The sequence below is a fragment of the Elephantulus edwardii genome, unplaced genomic scaffold, assembly GCF_000299155.1.
Source record: "Elephantulus edwardii isolate Elephantulus edwardi_28Jun2011 unplaced genomic scaffold, EleEdw1.0 scaffold00032, whole genome shotgun sequence".
Lineage (NCBI taxonomy): Eukaryota > Metazoa > Chordata > Mammalia > Macroscelidea > Macroscelididae > Elephantulus > Elephantulus edwardii.
This window is the reverse complement of record NW_006399782.1, coordinates 10,340,365-10,366,939: the sequence shown is the minus strand read 5'-3', so window position 1 is coordinate 10,366,939 and position 26,575 is coordinate 10,340,365. Positions and strand designations below refer to the sequence as shown.

Sequence of the window (26,575 nt, the reverse complement as noted above, 5' to 3'; positions counted from 1 at the left end):
GGGACAGTGCGATTGGCACAGGACAGAGCGGAGTTTAGGGCTGTTGTACATAGGGTCGCTATGAGTCGCAGGCGACTCGACGGCACATAACAACAACAAACAGCTGTTGTAATACCACCTTTATCACTTCTTATTCTATTTGTGTCTTCTCTTTCTTTTCTCTTATTCAGTATTGTTTTGGAAGTATCTGCTAGGGCAATATGATAAGAGAAGGAAATAAGAGGTATCCAGATCAGAAAAGAGTTGTTAAAACTGTCACTATATGCAAACTATATGATAGGGCTCAACCAAAAAACTGTTAGACCTAGTAGACTAATTTAGTAGAATGACAGGATACAAGATCAATATACAGAAGTCAGTTGAATTCCTCTACAGTGACAAAGAAAGCATGGGAAAGGAAACTAAAAAAGCAATCCATTTGCACTAGCCAACCACTCAATCAAAATTGAGATATGTGGGAATAAACCTAACTAGAGACACAAGGACTTTTATAAAGAAAAATACAAAACACTGCTGCAAGAAACAATAAGAGACCTAAATAAATGGAAAAATAGTCGCTGTTCATAGATAGAAAGACTTAGTATAGTGAAAATTAAAATCCTACCAAAAGCAATCTACATGTTTAACACAATTCCAATACAGATACCAAATTAATTTTTCCAAGAGATAAAAAAGGCAATGGGCAAGTTTATTTGGGGAGGGAAGAGACCTTGAATAAGCAAAGTACTTCTGAAGTAGTAGACATAGAATTCCCTGATCTCAAACCAACTACACAGCTGTAATTTTAAATACAGCATGGTAATGGTACAATGACAGACACAGAGACAAATGAAACTGAACGGAGAACCCAGAAAATAACCCATCTACTTACGTTCAAATGATATTTGGTAAGGAAACAAAACTTATGAAATGGGAAAACGCCTCTTCAACAAATGGTGTTTGCAAAAGTGGACTTCTGTCTGCTAAAGCAGAATCCATATATCACACCATACACAAAATCAACTCAAAGTGGATCAGAGACCTAGGGTTAAAACCAATCATAGATCATAGGAGGCAAAATGAAACCAAACTTAGGCTTAGTCAATGATATAAATAGACTGACAAATTCAGCTAAAAGTACACAACCAGGAGAGGATAATATCGATGAAAGGGAGCTTCTAAAGATTAAATCCCTGTGTGCATCATAAAACTTTTTCCAATAAGATGAAAAGAAACCTACAGACTGGGGGGAAAAACATTTTTCAATACAATCTCAGACAAGGGTCTCATAACAAAAGTTTATAGAGTTTTACAGGGCCTCCACAAGAAAATTACTAATAATCCAGTTACAAAATGGACAAAAGTCATGGAAAGATTTCACAGAGCACAACATTCAGTTGACCAGCAGACACTTGAGGAAATTCAAAATCACGGGCAGGAAGAGAGATGTAAATCAAAACCACAATGAGATACCATCTTAACTCCAGTAGCAGTAATAAAGTTTAACAGGGCAGTGAGTAATACATGTTGGAAAGGATGCAGAAAGATTGAAATTTATACACTGTTGGTGGGATTGTAAAATAGTACAGCCACTCTGGAAGGCAGTTTGGTGATTCCTCAAAATTATGAACATAGAAATTCCATATGACTCAGCTATTCCACTGATAGGACCTGGACCAATGAGTAACATCAAGATAAATGGTGAGAAGATTGAAATTGTCCGGAATGTCATTTTCTTGGAGCCACAATCAACACCCATCAAGAAATAAAAATATACTTCATTGGACAAAGCTGTTGTCAAGAACCTCTGCAAAGTGCTAATAAGCAAGGCTGCCTACTTAAAGACTAATTTGCTTCATATGCTTGGGAAAATTGGATAATCCATAAAGAAGACCATAGAAGAATGGATGCCTTTGAGTTGTAGTGTTGGTGAAAAGTATTGAATATACCATCACTGCTGATAGAACTAACAAATCTGTCTAAAAAGAATTGCAGCCAGAATGCTCCTAGAGGTAAGGATAGGGTGACTTTGTCTCACTTTTTTTCAGCATATTATCAGTAAGGGCCAGTCTTTGGAAGGGGACTTCAAGCTTGGAAAAGGTTCAGAGAAAGACAGAAGGATGCTCAGGAAGATAGATTAACACAGTGGGGATTATAAGGATGATCCAGGCTTGAACGAGGTTTTGATATGTTACTCGTAGAGTTGCTGTGAGTTGAAGCTATTGTGGTATTGGACAGTTTTTTTATTTTGTTGTGGAGAGAGTTAGTTCAATGGCACCTAAAAAGAACAAAGTAAAATTTAAAAGATGAGGACTTGAACCAGGCAGGCAAAAACCCACAAAACTATGTCTCAGAAAAAGAAAGTCTGTCAGTCGAAACAGACCCATAAATCACAGCGGTAGTTGCTGTTGGGTGCTGTTTTTGTTGGGTACCGTTGATTGAGAACCGAACCATTAGCTGATCCTTCAGTGGGTTTTTAGAGGCAGTAAATCACACGGAAGGTTACCCATCCTCCCATGAAAGAGTTGGTGAATTCGAACTGTGTGCCTTTGGAATTGCAGAACAGCCTTTTCCCACTAGGCCACAAAAGCTCTCAGCGTACTGTCGAGTGAACTTCAGCTCATAGCAACCCTATGTATAACAAATCAAAACCTTACTCGATCCTCACAGTTTCTACTCTGCTTGAGCACTCTCTTACAGATGAAGGAAAGAACTATTTAAAAGAAATATATGATTAGGCATTATCTGTATGACAACAGTCCAGAATAAGAAGTGCATAGCAAAGTGGACTGAGTGGGAGGAGGGAGGAAATTATGCAACAATGAATGATTTTTTTTTTAAGTGAACTGTGGCGGAGGAGGGGTAGGGAAGAAAATGTTCAACAATGAATGAATAAAAATCCAACTTTGCTGTAAACTTTCATTAAAATTTCAATAAAAAAGAGAAAAAAGAAAAAGTGTTTCTGGATTTTTAATTCCTCTTTTAGTTCCTAGGGAAGTAAGCGGACCCCTTTTAAATTATTACAGTTCGCTTCATATATACCATTGAAATATTAGACACTGACAGTGTTTGGTGGAGCTCCCCGACTAAAACAAGCTTAGAAGCAAGAGTGGCATCCACTTCCAAAATAGCTTGCCTCTGGAAATCCTATGAACCTGGAGAAAGGATGAAAGTTATACAAGTGTCCAGGTCTCTCGTTCATAGGGTCGCTATGAGTTGCCTATGACTCGATGGCATTTAACAACAACAACAACAACAATATATAATTTATACAAACTAAAAAGTAAATTTTCAACTCTCTGATAACTAAAAGAGTAAATAAGCCCGTTGTTAAATAAGGTAGTGGGTTGCATTTTTTAAAATTATTGATATTTATGCTATTTAAAGTTCTAGTATCCTTAACGTTAAATTATATTAGACTCGGGAGACCTGGTGTTGATTGTTATTGCCAGCATGAAAGTGGTGCAGCCGTTCTGCAGCTCCAATTCTTGATCAATGAGGTAAGGAGCTTTGATTAGTTTTGACGTTTTACCATTTAAATACACCCTCATTGCCCTGACTGATGTAATGTGCTTTATATTGTGAATCTAAATGCTTTAAGAGATATGTGTATGCAGTATTATAAAATATAATATTCTCTTATATTTGCTGATTCCTTAAATTTTAATGAAAAAAGTGTCAGTGTATCCTGCTGTGTATAGCCTAATTTGTAGATTAATTACTTAACTGTTCAAAATAAAACTAGACTTTATATTGTTTCACAAACCATTCTTTCTGTTTTCTCTCTTCTAATCAGCTTACATTGTGTGGTAAAGATCCAACTTCCTGTAATTATTTTGAATGGAATAATTTTATCTGTGGACTCTTTTATTTGTAAATGCATTTGTTATGTATAGTTTTTATTGCAATTAGTAGTCTGTTCTTTCTCTATTTTTATAAAGCCTTGGAGGCAAGGATACTTAAGCTTCATCTGACATACTTTGGGCACGTTGCAAGGAGGGACCAGTCCTTGGAGGAGGGACAACATGCTTGGGAAGGTAGAGGGACAGCGCAGGAGAGGAAGACCCTTGATGAAATGGATTTATTCAGTGACTGGGGTAAGGGGGTAGGTGTGTCAGAAACAGTAAGGTTGGCACAGGATACAGCAGGGTTTAGGACTTTTGTACATAGGGTCACTATGAGTTGTAAGTGACTCAACGGCAAATAACAATAACAACATAGTGTTAAAGAACTTATAAATGAAGTATGTATCTATCATACTAAAAAATACTGCAAATTTGTTACTAGTTGAGGACTACTTAAGGCCTTCTAGATTCAGATTTTAACAGTGAATCCTGGAATCTTCTAGATTTCCTTTATATTACATGAGCCAGTCAAAGAAAAATAAAGTTTTCATTTACATTTGTGCCATGTTGTTGTTATGTGCCGTCGAGTCATTTACGACTCGTAGCGACCCTATGTACAACAGCCCTAAACTCTGCCTCTGAAACACCCATCCCAATTACCCCAGTTACTGAATCAATCCATCTCATAGAGGGTCTGCCATACCAAACTCAATGTCTTTGCATAACAAGTGCAATAAATTGTGGGAGTGGGGCCTGGGAGGAATGAGATTTCACAGGTTATTTTCTTATAGCATTAATCATGATATATATTTAGTGTCTTCATGCATTGGTGTATATAGCTCTTTCTAATAAATTGTAATAGTAAATATAGATGAAATGATGAATAGTAAATATAGATGAAATCAGAGCTATCTAGGACAAGAAGAATATGACATTTGGCAGATGTTCACTTTTCATTACTCATGGGTCAAAATCTTTCTTAGAAACCTGTGAGATCATCATTATTGTCAGACCTAATCCTTTTTACCTTCTGTCAGAATCAGAGGAAGATTTATCAACAACCTGCCTTACACAAATGACACAAAATTGCTTGGTGATGGTGAGGAGGACTTGAAATGCAGAAGATGGATAACTACAGCCTTCAATATGGCTTGCATAACATCAAGAAGACAAAAAAACCTCACCACTGGACCAATAACCAAAACTATGATAGAGGAAAAGAGATTGAAATTATCATCTTACTAACTTGTCATAAGTTTCTAGAGTTTCAGCTTTTTAAAGGCCTCAGTGCTGCTCTCTCATTGTAGTCTTAGTGTTTTATCTTTTTACTGGTATCTTCTGGCAGGCATCAACTGTTTCCATGAAATTTATTCTAGAATTGATTTACGGAAAATTGTCTTGAAGGTTCTAATTTTGCTGCTGTTCTACAAAACTAAGGGGGAAAAATATATATATATATTTCAACTTCCTTACATTGTTAACATTATCTAGAACTAAAGAGTTCTGTGTTGTCTGCAAGCCAAGAAATTGGCAGTTCAAATCCATTGACTGTTCTGTGGAAGAAAGATAAGCCAATCTGCTTTTGTAAAAATTTATAGCCATGGAAACCTTAAGGGGCAGATCTACTTTGAACCATAGTGTCCGTATGAGTCAGAATCAATTCCACAGCAGTGAGTTGGTTTTTATATCTCGACCTACACACTCCGACCCACCCACTCATTTCCATGCTTTCCAGGTCCTGACCTTTTCACTGATGTTTCTAGTCAGTTTTGAATTTCTTTGCACATCTTTACAGGCAGTGCTCTGGTAGATGAATTTTATTTTGTAACTGTACCCTTGGCATTCTGGTGATGTGCTTGCCTTCCATGTGTTTGATATATCTCATGACGCTAAGTGAACCTGCTCACTTTTTTTTTAACACTACAACACTCTCATGAGTGTCTAAAATGAAAATGTTTGTTGATCTATGACTGATGCTGTGAACTATGGAAGATTACCTGTAATATAGCACATTGACAAGTATGAAAAACATTTTAGATGTCTTAGGACCACTACAGTACTGCAATATCACTTTCACAGAACACATTCAATACTCTGGAATATCATAAGGCTGTGTTGTAAGGCCAATTTTTACACCTTAAGCTGGGGAACTACAATTATGTTCTGCTATATTTTTAAAATGCTCTTACTTAATTTAGTGGAATCAATAAATTAAGCTTCTATATAAAGCATGGTAGCTAGTTGTCTACACATATGTTTTTTGTCATTTTGAAAAGTTAGAAACAGTAATTTTTGTGCTAATAAAGGATAGTTATTAGTATTAGTTATTAGTATTCTTTTTTAAGTTATATTAAATTTTAAATGGAGAAATGTTTGCATTTATAATGATTTTTTTATGATAATAGACACTTCTTGGACTATAAAAAACAAATTAAATTAAGTCAAGACTAAATTTTTTTAAGAATATTTTCTTTCCAACTATACAGAGATTTCTTGAAAATGGAGATTGTTTTCGAATAAAAATTTTTAACATGACCCAATATAATTTATAAAACTATATTGGATATTTGGTCCTCTGTAAACCCATGGTATATGTATAAATTGTAGCAACAATATTCTTTCTTTTCCCTTAAAAACACCCAAAATTTTTTTATATTAACAGTGATGCTATAATTATTCCTCTTTATTGTAGATGCATATTCCTTTAGCAAGTAACCCTAACTACCCATGTGCTATTTAATTTGGTTCTTATACTTTGAGAATTATTGAGAGTTTTTGTCATTGAAGTATGCACAACTATCCTTCTCATATATCTGTGTTATGTAGCCACAAAAAAACCTGTTAATTCAGTGAAAATGTCAGTAAATAAGTTTGTTGTTTCTGTGCCATATAAAACCTCTAAATTTGATAAAGTCCTTACTTGTTGTCTTATTGTTCCAGGGTGCTTTGGTCAGTGCAAATGCAGATGATACTCTCCATTTGTGGAACCTTAGACAAAAAAGACCAGCTATTCTTCATTCTCTTAAATTTAATCGAGAACGGTAAGAAAGTGTGAGTCATTTAAACAATTTTAAAATGTAAAACAAAACTATTTCCTCAGAACTTTAACTCTTAAAAACATCTGTAATAACCATAACAGCTATAAAAAAGTTGCTATTTTATAATAATTTTTGTTTGCTTTTATAATAATTGCTTTTCACAAAAATGTATGTTTTATGTATTTCTAGTAATCTACTAATAACCTTTTTTGTGTTCTTAGCTATAAACTAGGGAATTCTGGTCATGAAATCTATAGGGAGTTGAACCAATAACTCAAAGATAGTGCCATTCCTGTGATTTTATTCCTCACTTGCTATAAGGGAGAAAGATAGACAGTCACGTCCCCTGTAATTTATAGCCTCTGAAAATCCACTGGAGGATCAGCTCAGAGTCAGCTCCCACTCAAAGGCAATGAGTTGAATTGAGCTGTAAACTAGGATTTCAGCAATGACAACTTCTTTTTCCTGGGCCAGAGTAATGAAAACCGAGACCTAATATTTCAAAGCCAAGTAAACATTAAATCTATTTCTGTATGCTTTTTGATCATTGAAATTACTCTCTATACTTTAACCCTTGTGCTTGAAGATTGTTTTATGGTAGAAAAAAATGCTGAGGCCAAAGTTTTAGATAGCAAAAATGTTGCTACTGATTACTAATAAGCAACATTAACATCTCAATTCTGATTTAGACATTTAGAATGAAATTTTAATAATCACAAACAGAAAAGTATATCATTACATATGAGAAAATGGGTATTATTTTATTTGCTATAAGCTATACCAAAGAGTAATATTTCTAATAGTTGAATCAACCAGACTTAGAGCCTAAGCCACATCCACTTAAGTGACGGTCTACTCAGATGTGAATTAAAACTTGATCCTGTTACCTGTTTCTAATTTAACTATGAAGTAATCTTAGATTTTGCTTGTCATTTGGGAAACAAGCTCTTTCCAGTGAATGGGAGGGACAGACATAGGAAAATGACATATTAATACAGAAAGAGAGAACTCCCTGGTAAGTAAGTACCACTCTGAGAAAAATTAACAAGGGAGGCATGTAGTCATTGGCACAGGGCATAGAATAATGCTTCACTCAAACTCATTGCCATCAGGTCAGTTCCAACTCATAATAATATTATATTTAGTTTCTGGGCTGTGAATATTTTATAAGACTTTTTTTAAATTATGATTTTAATTGTAACTCTTAACAGGAAACCAATATCTATATTTTCCCCTTGGAACAGCTAGTGGATTTGAACCACTGGAACTTTTGGTTAGTAGTACAACACCCTACTGACAACACCATTTAATTCCTTATCATAGTGCTTACTCTATTTTATGGAATAGTAACAGTTGAGTAGGAATCATCACTTGACTTAAATGAAAGCTTAAGGAGATAAACTTTTGAGAAAGGATGGCAGCTGTACAAACATTTCTTTCTTGTTCTACCCCTACCGTTTTCTTTCTTTTCTCAAGTGCACACTATAATATTTAAATTGATCAACCCTCACTATTTCTGGGTAATATTCATAATTGTCAATCTATGGAATTTTAGGATTCAACATCAATGAAGATTTTATTTATATCCAGTATCTTTGAGAGAACAAGAAAGGAGAGGATTTTATGTTGTAGGTATTTGTTAGAATTGGATAAGACTTCTTTGTGTAAGACTTAATTGTTTTTATTTATTTTTTTAAATATTTTTATTTTATTTTTATTATTTGTGTGTGTGTGTGTGTGTGCCGTCAAATCAGATTTGACTGGTACAGGAGATTGTTCCTCCTTCTCCAGCAAAGCATCTGGTGGATTTGAACCGCTCACCTCTCAGATTGCAGTGCAGCTTCTTGCCACTAGGCCACCAGAGCTCGCTAATTTTTTTTTATTTTATTTTAAATTTCTAATAAGTAACAAAGAGCTCTGGTGGCCTAGTAGTAAGGTACTACATTGCCAAGGCAAAGGCACACGTTTTGAATCCACCAGCTGCCCCCGAAGAGAAGGATGAGCAATCTCCTCCTGAATTATTGTCTCTGAGGATTTCTGGAGGCCTAGTGGTAGGAAGCTGCACTGCAAGCCCAAAGGCATGCAGTTCAAATCCCTGCCTCCCAGTGAGAGAAGGATGAACAGTCTCCTCCTGTGCAATTTACTGCCTCTGAAATCCTGCTGGAGGGTCAGTTATGGGTTAGTTTTGACTCGAACGATACATGACTATAACAATAATATAACAGAAATTTGAAGAGATTAAAAGGTTTAGAGACCAGTCAAGATTTACTATAATATTAATTTTTTTATCTCTGAAATATTAATTATTCATATATTAATCTATTGATTTTGTCTTCTTCTTTGCCCTCACAATTGGAATATTGAAAGAGAATGTTCAGGTCCCTTTTATGATTTTTTTTTCGCCAGGCAGAATTGATTGGTGGTAATATTGTCCTATGATAACTTTTATTATTTCAATTGTAAATTTAATAGGTAGTATCATAAAAGAGCATGCTGGTAGATTTTTAATAAATTTAAGTCACGGGAATCTTGCAAGCGTTGCTTTTCAATGCTTAAAATATGATGCTATTTCTCTTTTTTAAAAAGAAAGATGGCTATATTTGTTATGTGATTTGAGAATAATTGCTACTATAATTTTTTTTTTCTTCTGAGAGAAGAAGGGGAAAGAATCTATAAATGTATGGTGTATCTCAGGGACATTCAGGTCGATAAGGAGAAATATAACCAAGTATCCTTTAAAAGGAAGCTCTGTGGCCTAGCAATAAGAAGCTGTTCTGCAATCCCAAAGGCACACAGTTTGAGGCCACCAGCTGTTCTGCAGGAGAAGGATGGGCAATCTCCTCCTGTGTGATTAACTGCCTCTGAAAACCTGCTCAAGTGTCAGCTATGGGTCAATTCTGACTACAGTACACAACAACACCAATATTTTTTAAATGGCTTCCAAACTCTTGACAGCATGCTCAAAGTATGTGAAATAAAATTTCACCATCTTTTCCTCATAAGAGCAACCTGGTCACACTTCCTTCAAAACAAGCTTGTTTGTACTTTGACTTTCTATGAGATGTTCATTTCACTTTGCTAATACCACAACTCAAAGGCATCAGTTTGTCTACAGTTCTTCTTCATCTTTATTCACTATTCAATTTTCAGAAGCATAGGAAGCAATTTAAATACCATAGCTTGTATCAGGCACACCTTTATGTGTGAATTTACAAGCTTGCTCTTTAGCACTTTGAAGAGGTCTTTAACAGCAAATTTTCCCAATGCAACTTATCTATTAATTTCTTGGCTACTTTTACCATGAGTGTTGATTGTGACTCTAAATAAAATGAAATCATAGGGTCAGCTGGTTAGTTCTGACTTGAATGTACACAACAACAATTCCAGGAGTACAGGGCTCCAAGAAAATTGAACATTGTCAAAGACAATAGCTAAATATAAATGAAAGAGTTTGAGACTAAGTTTGAAAATTTCTTATGCACTCATTAAAGAAACTTCCCAACACAAAGGGAAGAAATGTTAAAATAAGATAGTTGAACAGAAGATTTCTAAAGGCAGCTTCTGAAGACAAAGATATAATAAAAGTGCTTCAGACTAAAAAAAAAAGATGGAAAAATTGAAACAAATATATAACAAATAATTTTGAACAATATAATCTTTTAAGTTTAAGGCTAGAAATATTATCAATATGATCATTTCCAATCCAGAGATATATATTCTAATGCAGTTCTTATTTTCCATAAATGATTTTCATAAGAAGAATATTGTTAATGTGGATACATTTTCACTATTCCTCCTCCATGCCATGATATAGTGTTATTAGCATGAGCAGTTATAAATCCATTGCCTTCCTTATTCTAACTTATTTTTTTAAATTTAAATTTATTATTAATTTCAGTAAAAATTTACAGAGACTTTCCTTAAAATCACAACTAAAATAAAAAATTATTAAAAAACCCAGATTTAATTTTCTTAATTGATGTAAGAATAGTCGTATATTAATTCTTCCTGAGTCAGTTACACTAAGTTCTGGTACTGAATTATTTTTTCTTATTAAAATTAAAATTTCTTACCAATTGCAGATTTTTCTGCTTCCAGTCATGTTGTTGTCGTTGCTAGCCTTCGAGTCAAGCACAACTCATAGCAACCCTATGAACAAATGATCTGAACCCTGTTCTGTCCTATTCTGAGCCCTGTTCTGTTCTGTGCTGACCCCTGTTCCATTTTCACACTTCCTGACACTCAAGAGCCCATTGCAGCAGTCACTGTATCAGTTCACCTGGTTGAGGGTCTTCCTCTCCTTCACCAATCCCCCACCCTTCCCAGCACCATGCCCTTCTACAAGGAATAGCACCTCCTAGCAACATGTCCAAAGTATGTGAGGCAAAGTCTCATTATTCTTGCCTCCAAAGAGCACTCCAGCTGTATCATCTCCAAGACATATCTGTTCATTCTTTTGGCCATCCATGGGATGTTCAGTGCTCTTCTCCAACACCCCAGATCAAAGGCATCAATTCTTTTTCTGTCATCCTTATACAATAGTCCAGCTCTCAGATGCATAGCTAGTAATAGGAAAGACCATGGCCTGAATCAGACACACCTTAGTCTTCAAACTGACATCACTACTACTTCGTATGTTGGAAAGGTCCCTAACTGCAGATTTTTCCCATGCAATGCATCTACTTTTTCCTAACTGCTGTACCAAGGGTGTTAATTGTGGATCCAAGCAAGATGAAGCTGTTGACAGTTTCATTCTCTTCTTCATCCATCATGATGCTGCCTATCAATCCAGTGGTAAGAATTTTTGTTTTCCTGACATTAAAATGTAATCCATACTGAACGCTACATTCCCTGATCTTCTGCAACAAGTGTTTCAAGCCCTCTTCACTTTCAACAAGCAAGGTGTGTCATCTGCATAATACAGATTATTGATGACTCTCCCTCCAATCCTAATTCCATACTCCTTCTCATAAAGTCCAACATTTTGGATAATTTGCTCAGCATACAGATTGAATAGGTATGGAGAGAAAATACAACCCTGGTAGACTCCCTTCCCAGTTCCAATCCATGCAGTGCTCCCCTGTTCTATCCACACAACAGTCTTCTGGTCCAGGTATAGGTTCCACTTGAGCACAATCAAATGCCCTGGGATTTCCATTCTTCTCACTGTCAGCCTGTACCAGAAATAATTTATTGACACTGAAAAATTTCGGGAAGTACCATATGAACAGAAGCCAATGGTAATGAAGAAGGAAGTAGAAGCTGCATTGAAGGCATTAGCAAAAACTAAGGCCCCATGAATCATTAGGATACCAGTTGACTTGTTTCAGTTAGCAGATGAAGCCTTGGATGCACTCACCAGTTTATGCCAGGCAATTTGGAGGACGGCTGTCTGGCCAATGTATTTGTTCCCATTCTCAAGAAAGATGATCCAACTGAATGTGGAAATTATTGAACAATATCATTAGTAACACATGCAAGCAAAATACTGCTGAAGATCATTCAAAAATGGCTAGAACAGTACATAAAACTGCCAGAAGTTCAAGCAGGATTTAGAAGAGACTGTGGCACAAGGGATATCATTGCTGATGGATCCTGGCTGAAAGTGAGGAATACCAGAATATCTACTGGTGCTTTTTCCAATCATTTTTTCTTAATGATTGGCTTTCCATAGATGGGTAGATTTAATTCTAGGTTCTGAATTCTGTTCATTGGCTGATGGATCTGTCATTTAATAGTACCATGCTGTTTTGACTGCTGTGTCTATGCAGGGGTTCAGTGTTGAGTTTTGGGGTTGTTTTTTTCCCTCCTTTTTGTGTTTTTTTTTTTTTTTGTTAAAAATTATTCTGGTCTTGTGCAGAGATTTTAATATTGAGAAATATGAAAATGTATCCTTTTTCCATACTTTTTCAATCTGTATGTGAAACAGATAATTTAGGAGGCTTAACTTTATCAAGAAAAATGTGGTATCCAGATTAGAGAAAGAGTCATCAACAACCTAGATTATGCAGGTGATGTAAGCTTGCCCATTGAAACTGAGGACTTGAAGCATTTGCTGTAGAAGGTCAGGGACTACAGTTTTCAATATGGAATGTATCTCAACATTAAGAAAAACAAATAATTCTCACCACTGGGCCAATGGGGCAGAATCATGATAGATGGAGAAAAGATAGAAGTTGTTAACAATTCATCTTACTTGGGTCCACAATCAGCACTATAGGCATCAGCAGCCAGAAAATCATAAAATGAGTTACTTTGGGAAAATCTGCTCTCAGGGACCCCTCCAAAGCACTAAAGAGCAAAGATGTCAGCATAGAGATTAAGATGTACCTGATTCGGGGCATAGTTTTTTCAATTTATTGTTGTTTATCTGAGAGCTGGACAGTGACCAAGTGTGACAGAGAAAGAATTGATGCCTGCGAATTGTGGTATTGGAGGAGAGTTTTGAACATACCATCGACTGTCAAGAAAACAGGCAGAATGCTGTGCACAAACTGATTGCTCTTTGGAGGAAAGGATTTTAAAACTCTGTCTTACATACTTTGGGCTTGTTTTTAGGAGGGACCAGTCTTTGGAAAGGACCATCATGCTTAGAGGGGTAAATAGAAAGTTGGCACAGGAGAGCAAGGCCCTGAATGAGATGGATTGATACAGTGACTATGGCAATGGGGTGAAGTGTGTCAGAGACAGTGGAGTTGATTCAAGGTAGGATGAGGTTCAGAACCATTGTTCATAGAGTCATTATGAGTTGTATTTAACTCAGCGAAACTAAAAACAACAATAATATGAGGTCTCCTATTTTATTTTTCTTCCGCAGTAGTACTTTTCTTATTTGGAAGAACTCTTTCCTTATAAGTTGATAATTAGTTTTTCCATCTCTTTAAAGAATGATGATGACATCTGGATCCAGATAGTTTGGGATGAAAAAAGAGAGCTGCATGGGCACTTCTTAATAAGAACCTCTGACAACTCTCTGACCATGAAGTTTCTCAAACAGAATTAACTATGTTCTGGACTGTCTCTGATCAGTACTTCTGAAAACTGTGCTTGTGATGTTGTTGGGTGCTTGCTGTACTGGATTTTGCCTTTCTCTCTAGAGTAGGCCTTCCTGTAATTTTCTGGATGAGGCTCTGCTTATTGTCCTTTTGGTCAAATGCCTTCTTGAGCTATGTGTCACAACCTCTGCAGCTGCTACCTTGACAACTGGCAACCAGTCAAGCTCTTAACAAGGTTTGACAGATCTTAGTTTTTTTCCTGTACAGTCTAGTCTCCACTGCACAGTTCTTAGGTAGGCCTGGGAGGCTTTCCAGGTTAGGGCCTCCATATCCTAAAGAATATACCGTCCTTTCCAAATCTTATCATCTTGGAGGCCTGATCAGAACCCCTGTGCTCTAGAACTTTTATAAGCCAATCCTCATTGTCTACTGAGGTAGGCTCCTTGTCAAATGCCAAGTGAGTCTGTCTTCCAAGATAGAACTCAAAAATGAAACTAACTCTGGGCATAATCAACAATTTGAGAAGTCTCCTAAATCCAGGAAAATGGGAAATATCTTTTGTGAAAAACAATGTATTGGAACTTTGTAAATAAATCAGTATGGGCATAATCAACAATTTGAGAAGTCTCCTAAGGTTAATTTCAAAAATCCAAGGAAATAGGACAGATCTTGTGTGAAAAACTATGTATTCAAACTTGTAAATACATCAATATAAAAGAAAAAAAAATACAAGGGCAAATATCTACCTAAGACTTATTATACCACAGGTTTTAACTAGCCTTGCAAGAACTAAGAAGAAAGGCTACATAGTATAGTTTGTTGTTGTTGTTATGTGCTGTCAGGTCACCTGTGATCCATAGCAACCCTATGTACAGCAGCTTTGAACCCTGCCCTATCCTGAGCCTGTCTCATTAATTCTGACTCCAAATTTGAGGGCTCAGCCTCAGTTGCTATATTTGTTAGTGTACTCTAAGTGTGCTCTGCTAGGTTTTCAAAGGCCTTTTATATTTTGGAAGTGGATGACCACTCCTTCTTCCTAGTCTGTCTTAATTTGAATGCTTAGTTTACCACCTTGGAATTCTGTAATACCAACTACTGCTTCAACTTTAGTCAAACGTATAATCACCCTCCATTGACTTTCTGAAGCTGTTAAGTCTTTTTGGGAAGATTGCCCATTTTTCTCCTGTTGGCTAGCTTTGAACCACTGACCTTTTGCTTAGTAGTGCAACAGGTAATTCACTATACTGCCAGAGATCCTTAATTCTATTTTAGCTCTTTTTCAACATGAAAGTGGAATGTTGATTGTCTTGCCTTATACTACTTGTGATTGTCCTGGTTCTTATAGGATGGATTGTTGTGGGGTTTTTTTTGGTTGTTTTATATATATATATTATATATATATATACTATATATATTTGCTTGTTTGTTTGATCTTAGAAATTTGAGATTTTTAAATTGTGGGACTCTGTTGTTGTTAGGTGCCATCGAGTTGACTATGACACATAGCAAACTCTATGAACAATGGATCAGAACCTTGCCTTATCCTGTGCTATCCTTATCATCATGGATTTACTTGAGCTTGTTATTAGTCACTATATCAGTCCTTCTCATTGACGGTCCTGTGACTCAATACTATTTAATTTTCTTTTTGTGGCAAGTATTCTCCCTGTAAAAATGAATCCTTTAATCTTGTGACTCAGAGTTAACTATAACTTCCTGACTCTGCTGCCACCACTTGGAAAAAATGAAGCATTACTGCGTAGAATTTCATAGCCACTCAAGGGAGATGTAATCCAAGCTTGCTGCTGAATACTGCTGATATTGAATTACTAATTAGCACTGCTTTCTATTACCTGATTCAGCTTCAATGCTGCAGCATGGGGCAGATATTCCTTTCCATGCTAGACCTCACTGACACCAGAATAGGAGAAAAGTAAAATGTTCAGTCGTCCCTCCTTGTTCAGCCTCATTTCTAGTGCGTAGGAGGACAAGTTCCATGCTACTCCCAACTGACACTTGGAGGTGGAAGAGTAGATAACTGATTAGCCCATCTCATACCATCTCCTTGCTTGGTGGAAGTACAGGATTCTGTCTCCTACCTTTTTTTAAAAAAACAATTTTAATGAAAGTTTACAGAGACTTAGGGTTTCCAGTCATTCACTGTTGCACTTTTCTCCCCACCCACCTCCTCCCCTCCAATTAATTCCTCTCCTTGAAAAGAAAAACTCTTTTATTGTTATGCAATCCCTCCCCCCAAGTCCACTCTACTATGCAGCCTTCACTCTGGATTTCTGTAATGACAAGAATACCCATTCATATGTCCCTTTTGAACAGTTCTCTCCCTCATCTGTTTCAATGGAATATACATGATTCCTCCCCTCCTTTTCTGTCTTCCCTCAACCTTGATGTCAGTCTCATTTTACAACAGTGGCCCTATGCAATATTTGATCTTTTGTGACTGAGTAATGTATGACACTGACACCACCCGGATAAGAGAATCTGTGCAACTTTCTTTCAGAACCGCCATAGTTTACTTCATACAGCATGATGATTCTTTTGAAAACCATTATTTCCACTTTTCTATTGTTGCTTATGCTTTTGTTATATCTAAAAATCAATTCCAAACACATAGTTCTGGAGATTTATCTCTGTACATTTATCTAAGAATGTTATGGTTTTAGTGCTTGTATTTAGATTGTTGGAACATTTTTAGTAAGTTGTCTGTATGGTGTGAGTTAGGGGTCCAACTTAGTATTTTACAAGTGGAAATTCAGTTTCTGTAGTACTGTTTGTTGACTACTGTTCTTTCCTTACATTAAAAAAGGCATTCTTGTAATTCATTTGGTCGTAGAAGTATGGATTTATTCTCATATGTATCCATTGGTCTATCTTTATGCTAGTACATTGTTTTGGTGATTGATGGTATGTGCTATTAAGTTAGAACCAACTCATACTTGAGCCTCCATCAGATTTTCAGAGCCTATACATCACCTGAGTGGAGATTGCCAATCTTTCCCCTGAGGACCAGCTGGTAGAGGAGAAGTGGCTGCGTTTGGGTTGGCAGCACCATTCTGTGTCCACTAGATCTACATTAGTGTGACTTTTTATTACATTTTGAAATCTGTATGTCTGAGTGTGCTCATTTTGTTCTTTTCCAAATTGTTTTGGTTATTTGGAACCCTTGCAATTCCATGAGTTTAAATATTGACTTTTCTATTTCTGTAAATAAGTGTTAGAATTTTTATTCAAATTCTGTTAGGGTTGAAAATCATTCTACATTAAGCATTCCTATCCATGCATTATGATGTCTTTTTTTTTTTTAAATTTAGGAATTCAGTAATTTCATTCAGCAATCTTTTGGGTTTGGGTAGATAAGTATATTGACTAATTGGTTGAATTTGTTAAGTATATTGTAAATGGAATGTTAAAAATGTAAATATTTATTTCACATAGCAGCATAATTAGTTTTTATGTGTTGATCTTATATCTTGCAGCTTTGCTGAATTGTTCCATTAGCTCTATTAGCTTTCTTAGGAATCTTTAGGAATTTCTATACATAAAATAATATGCAAATTCTCCTTTGTGATTTGAATGTCTTTCTTTTATTTTTATTTCCAAATGTATTTTGGATAAAACTTCAAGTGTATTTTTAGTAGCAGTGGTTGAAGCAGGAACCTTTTGTCTTATTCTGGATCCTAGGGCCAGTTCTGAGTTTTTTAGCACTGACTATGATGTTAGCCATGGGTCTTTCTTTAATGTCCTTTATAATTTTGGAACATTTCTGCTGTTAGATGACTGTTATTTCTTTGATGGTTATGGTTGTTGTTTGTAAATCATGAAAGATATTTTGTCAGATATCTTTTTTTTCCTTAGAAATTAAAGTGATTTTTTAATTTGTTCTGTTAATATAGTTGATTAGTTTTCTTTATATTCAAATAATCCTGCATTTTTAATGAATCATATATACATATATATATACATTTACAACATATTCTTCCAATTTAATTTCCCCCCCATCCTCCTGTTGATTCATTGTTCCACATTTTCCTCCCTGCCCACTCCTCATCCCCAGTTTGCTTTTCTCTTTGAAAAGAAAAGAAAAATTTCTTTCATTGTTATACAATCCCAACCCCAAAGTCCATAATCCACTTTACTTTGCATTTCTTTCTGGAATCTTGTCATGAAAATAATACCTAATCAAATATTCCTTCCAAATTTCCTCCCTCATCTCTTTCAATGCAGTATATATTATTTATTCCCTCTTTTCTTAGGCTCTCCCTAACCCTGATGTCAGTCCTGTTTTACAACAGTGGCACTATTCAGTATTTGTCCTTTTGTGACTGAGATATTTCACTCAGTATAATGTCCTTCGGGGTCACTCATTTTGTATAATATTTCATGAGTTCCTTATTTTTCAATGCAGCATAGTATTTTATTGTGTGAATATACCACAGCTTCTCTATCCATTCATTTGTTGATGGGAATCTTTTTTTTTTAAATTTTTACTTTATTATTTTTGTGTGAGTGTACCATCAAATCAAATGTGACTGGTACAGGAGGAGATTTTCCCTCCTTCCCCGGCAGAGCATCTGGTGGATTCGAACTGTGCGTCTCTGGGATTTTAGTTGCAGCTCTTTACCACTAGGCCACCAGAGCTCCCCTGTTGATGGGAATCTTGTACTCCTGATACAATCTTGCTCTTGGTATCTATTTAATATGCTATTGGATTCAGTTTGCTACTATTTTATTGAGGTTGGATGTTGATCTATAATTTTATCTTCTTGTTTTTTTAGTTTTTTAGTATTACCAGAATAATACTGTTGTTGTTGTTGTTATGTGCCACCAAGTCACTTGCAACTCATAACAACCCTATGTACAACAGCCCTAAACTCTGCTCTGTCCTGTGCCAATTTCATTGTCTCCGACACACCCATCCCAATTACCAAATCAATCCACCTCCTATAGGGCCTTCCCCTCCTGCGCTGCCCTCCACCCCCCCAAATATGATATCTTTCTCCAAGGACTGGTCTCTCCAAAATATGTCAGATGAAGCCTCGGAATATTTGCCTACAAGGAGCAGCCTGCTTTAACCCTCTCAAGGATGATTCTGTTTGTTTTCTTAGCAGTCCATGGTACCCTCAATACTCTTCTCCAACACCAAAGCTTAAAGGCATCAATTCTCCTTCTATCCTCCCTAGTCATTGTCCAACTCTCTGATGCATAACAAGTGATTGCAAAAACCATGGCCAAATCAGACGCACCTTAGTCTCCAGAGAGACACCTTTACTCTTCAGTACTTTAGAGAGGTCCCTAACAGCAGATTTTTCTAATCACAATACATCTTTTAATTTCCTGGCTACTGGTGCCACGAGTGTTGAGCATGGAGCCAAGCAGACTAAAGTTGTGAACAGTCTCAATCTCTTCACCATCCATCGTGATGCTGCCAATTGTTCCAGTGGTGAGAATCTTTGTCTTCTTGACATTGAGCCTCAATCCATATTGAAGACTGCAGTCCTTGACCCTCTGCAGCAAGCACTTCAAGTCCTCCTCAGTTTCAGCAAGCAGGGTTGTGTCATCTGCATAACACAGATTGTTTAATAGATCTTCCACCAATCCTGATGTAGCATTTCTCCTCATAGAGCCCAGCCTCTCGAATAATCTGTTCTGCATACAGGTTGAAAAGGTATGGAGACAGGACATCCTTGGCATATACCCTTCCCAATTTTGAACCATGCAGTGTTTCCTTGATCTGTTCTGATGACTTCCTTTTGGTCCAAGTATAGGTTTTTTATTAGCACAATCAAGTGTTCTGGTATTCCCGTTCTCCTCAGAGTCAGCCATAGTTTGTTACAATCCACACAGTCAAACACCGTTGCATAATCAAGGAAGCACAGATAGACATTCCTCTGGTACTCTCTGCTTTCATGTAAGATCCATCTAATATTAGCTACAATATCCCTAGTACAACGATCCCTTCTAAACCCAGCCTGGGTTTCTGGCAGTTCTCTGCTGATGTGCTGTTCCAGTCGTTTTTGGATAATCTTCAGTAGAATTTTGCTTTCATGTGAAATCAATGATATTGTTCTATAGTTCCCACACTCAGTTGGGTCACCTTTCTTTGGAATGGGAACAAATATAGATCTCTTCCAGTCAGTTGGCCAAGTGGTTGTTCTCCAGATTTCTTGACACAACTTGGTGAGCATGTCGAGGGCAGCATCTGTTAGCTGAAATATGTCAATTGGCATACCATCTATTCCTGGGGCCTTATTTTTTTGCTACTTCCTTCAAAGCAGCTTGAACTTCTTCCTTCATCACCATAGGCTCTTAGTCAGAAGAAACTCTGAGTATTACACTGGAGCGCAGAGAAGCCAAAGCACAAGGAAGAATTCAAGATACTAAAGAGCTGAACAGAAGATTTCAAAAGGCAGCACAGGATGACAAAGTAAAATATTACTATGAAATGTGCAAGGAGCTGGAGTCAAAAAATCAAAAGGGCCAAACTCGCTCAGCATTTGTTAAGCTCAAGGAAATGAAGAACAAATTCAAACCTCGAGTTGCTATAATCAAGGATGCTTTAGGCAGACTATTAAATGATCCAGGGAGTATTAAAAGAAGATGAAAAGAATATACTGAATCAGTGTATCGAAAGGAATTGGCGGACACAGAAGAATTTAATGAAACAACATATGAACAAGAATAATACTAATCTCATATAATTATTCCCTCCTCTTTTAGTATTTTTTAAGAGTTTGAGAAAGATTAATTCTTTTTCTCCTTCTAGTTTTTCATTGGTTTACATACATTAATTCATCTACATTGTGTCTCATGCATGTATGTTGTGGATTTTTAAATTTGTTTTATTTATTGTGATTTTAACAAAGGCTTACAGACAGGTTGGGTTTTGAGTCATTCATTGTTGCACATTTTTCTCCATTCCCCTCTCTTCCCTGCCCTCCCCAGTCCACTTTGTAATATGCCTCTCATCCCAGATTGTTGACATACATAAAATGTCTAATCATACATTCTTTTCAAATAGTTCTTCACCTCATCTGTTCCAAAGCAGTGTTGATTATCTACTCTTTTATTTTGTCTGCCTTCAACCCCCATGTCAGTCCTATTTTATAACAGCAATGTTATTCAGTATTTGTCCTTTTGTTACAGATATTTCACTCAGCATAATATTTTGTAGTCTCACCTATTTGCGTAGGTTTTAAAAGATCATTGTGGTTTATTTTTTGTGCTGCGTAGTATTTCATTGTATGACTGCACCACAGCTTCTCTATCCATTCTTTTATTGATGGGCATTTAGGCTGCTTCAATCTCTTTTTTTTTGTGACTAACACTGCATTGTGTTTTGTGAAATCTTTAATTTACATTGTATTTTATTTATCTACATTGTATTTTGTGTTGTTGTTGTCTAGTGCCTTCGAGTTGCTTGTGACTCAAAGCGACCCTATGTACAACAGCCCTAAACTCTGCTCTGTCCTGTGCCAATCGCACCATCTCCGATACACGCATCCCAATTACCCTAGTCACCGAATCAATCCATCTTCTAGAGGGCCTTTCCCTTCTGCACCTGCCCTCCACCCTCGCAAGCATGATGTCCCTCTCCAAGGACCAGTCTCTTCTTACAACATGACCAAAGTATGTCAGATGAAGCCTCAGAATCCTTGCCTCCAAGGAGCAGCCTGGTTTAACCCTCTCCAAAATGAATCTGTTTGTTTTCTTAGCAGTCCATGGTACCCTCAAAACTCTTCTCCAACATCAAAGTTCAAAGACATCAATTATCCTTCTATCCTCCCTAGTCATTGTCCAACTCTCTGACACATAACATGTGGTTGCAAAGACCATGGCCTGTATCAGATGCACCTCAGTCTCCAGAGAGACACTGTTGCTCTTCAGTACTTTAGAGAGGTCCCTAACAGCAGACTTTCCCATCACAATTATACAATCCTTAATATTCATTGTTGTGTTCATTGTCTTCAAATCGAGCATGACTCATTGCAACCCTATGAGCAAAATATCTGAAGCCTTTCTATAACTATTGACATTTATCAAAGTTCGTAGGGTTTCTGGAAGCATGTTGTTTAGGAAGTGAATACCACGTCTACTTCCAAACCTGTCTTAAACTGGGAGCTTCACCAAACACTGTCCACTATGTGTAATGATTATGGCATTTGACACCCCAATGGTACAAGGTTCAACATCACAGCAAACCCAGGTTATCGCAGTACAGCATATAGACAGAACAGTGCTATACCACTTAGAAGAATGTTTCTTAAAATATAATAACAACTAACTTTAAATAGAAAGGCTCTCCCCAAGGTCTTGTTGAGTCTAAACAAGATGCTTAAATTTAAAAAAAACACAACCAATATATTATATTGTTGTTCTTATGTGTTGTTGAGTCACCTGCTATGTATAGCAGCTCTATGTACAGTAGCTCTGAAACTTTCCTTATCCTGATTCCAACACACAAACCTCCACTGCCCCAGATACTGTATCAATCCATCTCATTCAGGGTCTTCCTCTCCTGCACTGTCCCTCCATCCTTCCAAGCATGATGACCTTCTCCAAGGGCCAGTCTCTCCTGGCCACATGCCCAAAGTATATGAGGTGGAGCTTCAAAATCCTAGTCTCCAAGGAGAGACTTGGTTTCACCCTCTCCAAAACGGACTGATTTGGTTTTTTGGCAGTCCTTGGTGTCAGCATCACAACTCGAATGCGTCTATTCTATTCTTCTTCTGACATCCTTAGTCATTGCCCAGCTCTCTGAAGCATAACAAGTAATTGAGAAGACCATGGCCTAGAAGAGAAAGTATTATAATGAAATGTGCAAAAAGTTGGAGTCGGAAAATCAAAAAGGATGAATTTCCTCAATATTTCTTAAACGTAAAGAACTGAAGAATAAATTCAAGCCTGAGTTTCAGTACTTAAGGATGGTATGGACAGAATAGTGAATGACTCAGGAAGCATCAAGAAAAGATGGAAGGAGTACACAGAGTCACTGTACTAAAAAATGGGACCAAAATTACAAGCCCTAGCCTACATATATGCTGTAGGCTAGGGCTTGTAATTTTGGTCCCATTTTGTCTCTTATGATCTCTGTGGTTTAAGGTTTTATCCCAAGGTCTCCGATCCACTTTGAGATGTTTCTGACTACAAGGTGAGATGTAGATTCTGTTTCAGTTTTCTGCAGGTAGAAATCTAATTTTTACAGCACCATTTTTTGAAGATGTTGTTGTTTCCTCATTTGATTGATTTGGTTTCCTTGTCAAATACCAAAAGGTAGTTAAGTTGATTTCTGGGTTCTAGATTCTGTTCCGCCTGTGCAGTATGTTTGAGATCAGGGAGTGCTATGTGTCCCAGTTCATTTTTATTTTTCAAAAGAGCTTTTGCTTCTTCTAGTTTTCTTTCTTTTCTAAATAAAACTGTCAATTGCCTTTTCTTTCTCTGTGAAGAAGGAATTTGGAATCTGTATCAATATAACATTGTACAGATAGATTGTTTTTGGTGAGATTGACATTCCACAAACTTGAGTTTTCCTATCCATGAACAGGGAATATTTTCCTATTTAATTAGGTCTCTTATTGTTTCTTGTAGTACTGTTGTAATTTTCCTTACAAAGGTTTTTGTGAGCCTAGGTAAGTTTATTCTCAAGTATTTAATCTTGTAGTTAGCTATTGCAAATAATATTGCTTTTTAAATTTCCTTTTCCATGCTTTCTTTGTTGCCGTAAAGAAGTCCCACTGATTTTTTTACATTGATCTTGCAAGATACTATAATGAAATGTGCAGAGAGCTGGACTCAGAAAATCAAAAGGGCCGAACTCGCTCAGCATTTCTTAAGCTGAAGGAACTGAAAACCAAACTCAAGCCACAGGTGACAATACTTAAGGATACTTTGGGTAGAATGTTAAATGATCCAGGAAGTATCAAGAGAAGATGTAAGGAATACATAGGGTCACTGTATCAGAAGGAATTGGCTAACACAGAAGAATTTCATGAAATGACGTATGAGCAAGAGCCTATGGGGATGAAGGAGGAAGTTCAAATTGCTCTAAAGGAATTGGCAAAACACAAGGCTCCAGGAATTGAAGGCATACCAACTGACACATTTCAACGGATAGACACTGCCCTGGATGTGCTCACTAAGTTGTGCCAAGAAATCTGGAGAACAGCCAGCTGGCCAACTGACTGGAAGAAATCGATTTTTGTTCCCATTCCAAAGAAAGGTGACCCAACAGAGTGCGGAAGTTATCGAACAATATCATTAATATCACATGCAAGCAAGATTCTGCTGAAAATTATCCAAAAACGTTTGGAACAATATGTCAACAGAGAACAGCCAGATGTGCAGGCTGGATTTAGAAGAGGTTGTGGTACTAGGGACATTATAGCTAATGTTAGATGGATCTTGGCAGAGAGCAAAGAATACCAGAAGATTGTCTATCTGTGCTTCATTGACTATGCAAAGGCTTTTGACTGTGTGGATCACAACAAGCTGTGGCTGACTCTGAGAAGAATGGGAATCCCAGAACATTTGATTGTGCTAATGCGAAACCTATACTTGGACCAAGAGTTAGTCGTCAGAACAGAGCAAGGAGACACTACATGGTTCAAAATCAAGAAGGGGGACTGTCAGGGATGTTTTCTGTCTCCATACCTTTTCAATCTGTATGCAGAACAGATCATCTGAGACGCCGGGCTGTACGATGAGGAATGTGGCATCAGGATTGGTGGAAGAGTCATCAACAACCTGCATTATGCGGATGACACAACCCTGCTTGCTGAAACTGAGGAGGACTTGAAGCGCCTGCTGTAGAGTGTCAAGGACTTCAGCCTACAATATGGATTGAGGCTCAATGTCAAGAAGACAAAGATTCTCACCACTGGACCAATTGGCAGCATCAGGATGGATGGTGAAGAGATTGAGATAATTAAGTTTTCGTTTCCTTGGCTCCACAATCAACACTCTTGGTAACAGCAGCCAGGAAATCAAGAGACGAGTTGCATCGGGAAAGTCGGCTGTGAGGGACCGCTCCAGAGTACTGAAGAGCAACGATGTCAGGCTGGAGACTAAGGTGTGCCTGATCTAGGCTATAGTCTTCGCAATTACGTACTATGTATCAGAGAGCTGGACAGTGAATAGGGTTGCTAGAAAGAGAATTGATGCCTTTGAGCTGTGGTGCTGGAGAAGAGTGTTGAATATACCATGGACTGCTAGGAGAACAAACAGGTTTGTCCTGGAGAAGGTGAAGCAGGAATGTTCCTTGGAGTCAAGGATTCTGAAGGTTCGTCTGACATACTTTGGGCATGTTGCAAGGAGGGACTTGTCCTTGGAGAGGGACATCATGTTTGGCAGAGTGGAGGGGCGGCAAAGGAGAGGAAGACCTTCGATGAGATGGATCGATTCTGTGACTGAAGCAGTGGGAATAAGTGCATTTGAGATGGCTAGGTTGGAACAGATTAGAACAGCGTTTAGAGCTCTTGTACATAGTGTCGCTATGAGTTGCAAATGACTCGATGGCACATAACAACAACAACAAGGGCTAACCGCATTTTTTTGCTGAATCTTTGGGGTTTTTTATAAACAATATCATACTGTATACATATTTAGTGACAGTTTTACCACCTCTTTGCCAATTTGGATGCTTCTTATTTTCTTTCTCTTACTACCCTAGTAAGTACTTCTGATACAATATTGGATAATCTTTGTCTGGTCTCTGCTCACAAGGGAAATGCCATTAGTCTATCTCCATTGAAAAGTATGTTGGCTCTTGGTTTTTAATATGTACTTTTTACTATGTTGAGGAAATTCCCTTTTATTACTAATTTGTTTAGTGTTTTGTTTAAGAAAAGGTGTTTTTTTAATTTTTTCAAATGTCTTTTCTGCATTAATTGATGGAATTGTGTGGTTCTTGTTCTTTGCTTTGAAATGTGATGGGTTAGCTTGATTGTTTTCCTTATGTTGAACCATCCTTGCATAATTGTTAAGAATCCCACTTTGTCATGATTTTTTAAAATATACTATTGGCCCAGATTTTTATTTTATTTTAAGATTTCCATGTCTATGTTCATGAAAGAGATTAGTATATAGTTTTGTTTTCTCGTAGTGTCTTTACCTGGTTTAGTATTAGGATTATGTTTACTTCATAGAATGATTCTAAGAGTGTTCCTTCTTTTTCTATATTTTTTTACATAACTTAAGTAGAGTTGCGACAGTTCATCTCTAAATGTTTGGTAGATTTCAACTGTAAAGCTACCTGAGCCAGAACTTTTTTTTTTTTTAAATTTTTGGAGAGGGTGAGTCGTTTTTGTTCTGCTTAGTTTCTTCTTTTGTGATAGAACTGCTCAACTGTTCTAAATTTTCCATTTCTTCTAGGCTTTCAAATTTATCAGATTATAGATTTTCATTTTGTTATTATTGATTTAACTTGAGCTGATTCTGTTTTGTGATGTCACCTCTTTCCTTTCTTATTCTAGTTATGGCTTTTTATCTTTCATTTACCGATTTGCCTACTTTATTGCCACTTTCAAATATTCACCACCTTACCTTGTTGATGCTTTCAATTGTTTTCCTGTTTTCTATCTCAGTGATTTCAGCCCTTGACTTTATAATTTCCTTTCTTCTAGAGGATTCTTCTGTTGGATTCGCTTGGGTTGGTTTGGTTGTTTTGTTTTTTTTGCCCTTTGCTGGAGGTGTTGAGTTGGATAGT

At 36.9% G+C, this 26,575-nt stretch overlaps 1 protein-coding gene across 2 annotated transcripts in view; it reads left to right on the top strand.

Annotated features, from left to right (window-relative positions):
• Nucleotides 1-26,575, top strand: part of STXBP5L (syntaxin binding protein 5-like) — a 405,474-nt gene that overhangs the window by 98,848 nt on the left and 280,051 nt on the right. For both annotated transcript variants that reach the window (XM_006884245.1, XM_006884246.1), the window contains exons 3-4: nt 3,398-3,479; nt 6,765-6,865. In XM_006884245.1, coding sequence (XP_006884307.1) covers nt 3,398-3,479; nt 6,765-6,865 — 183 coding nt within the window. The remainder of the gene's footprint in view (nt 1-3,397; nt 3,480-6,764; nt 6,866-26,575) is intronic.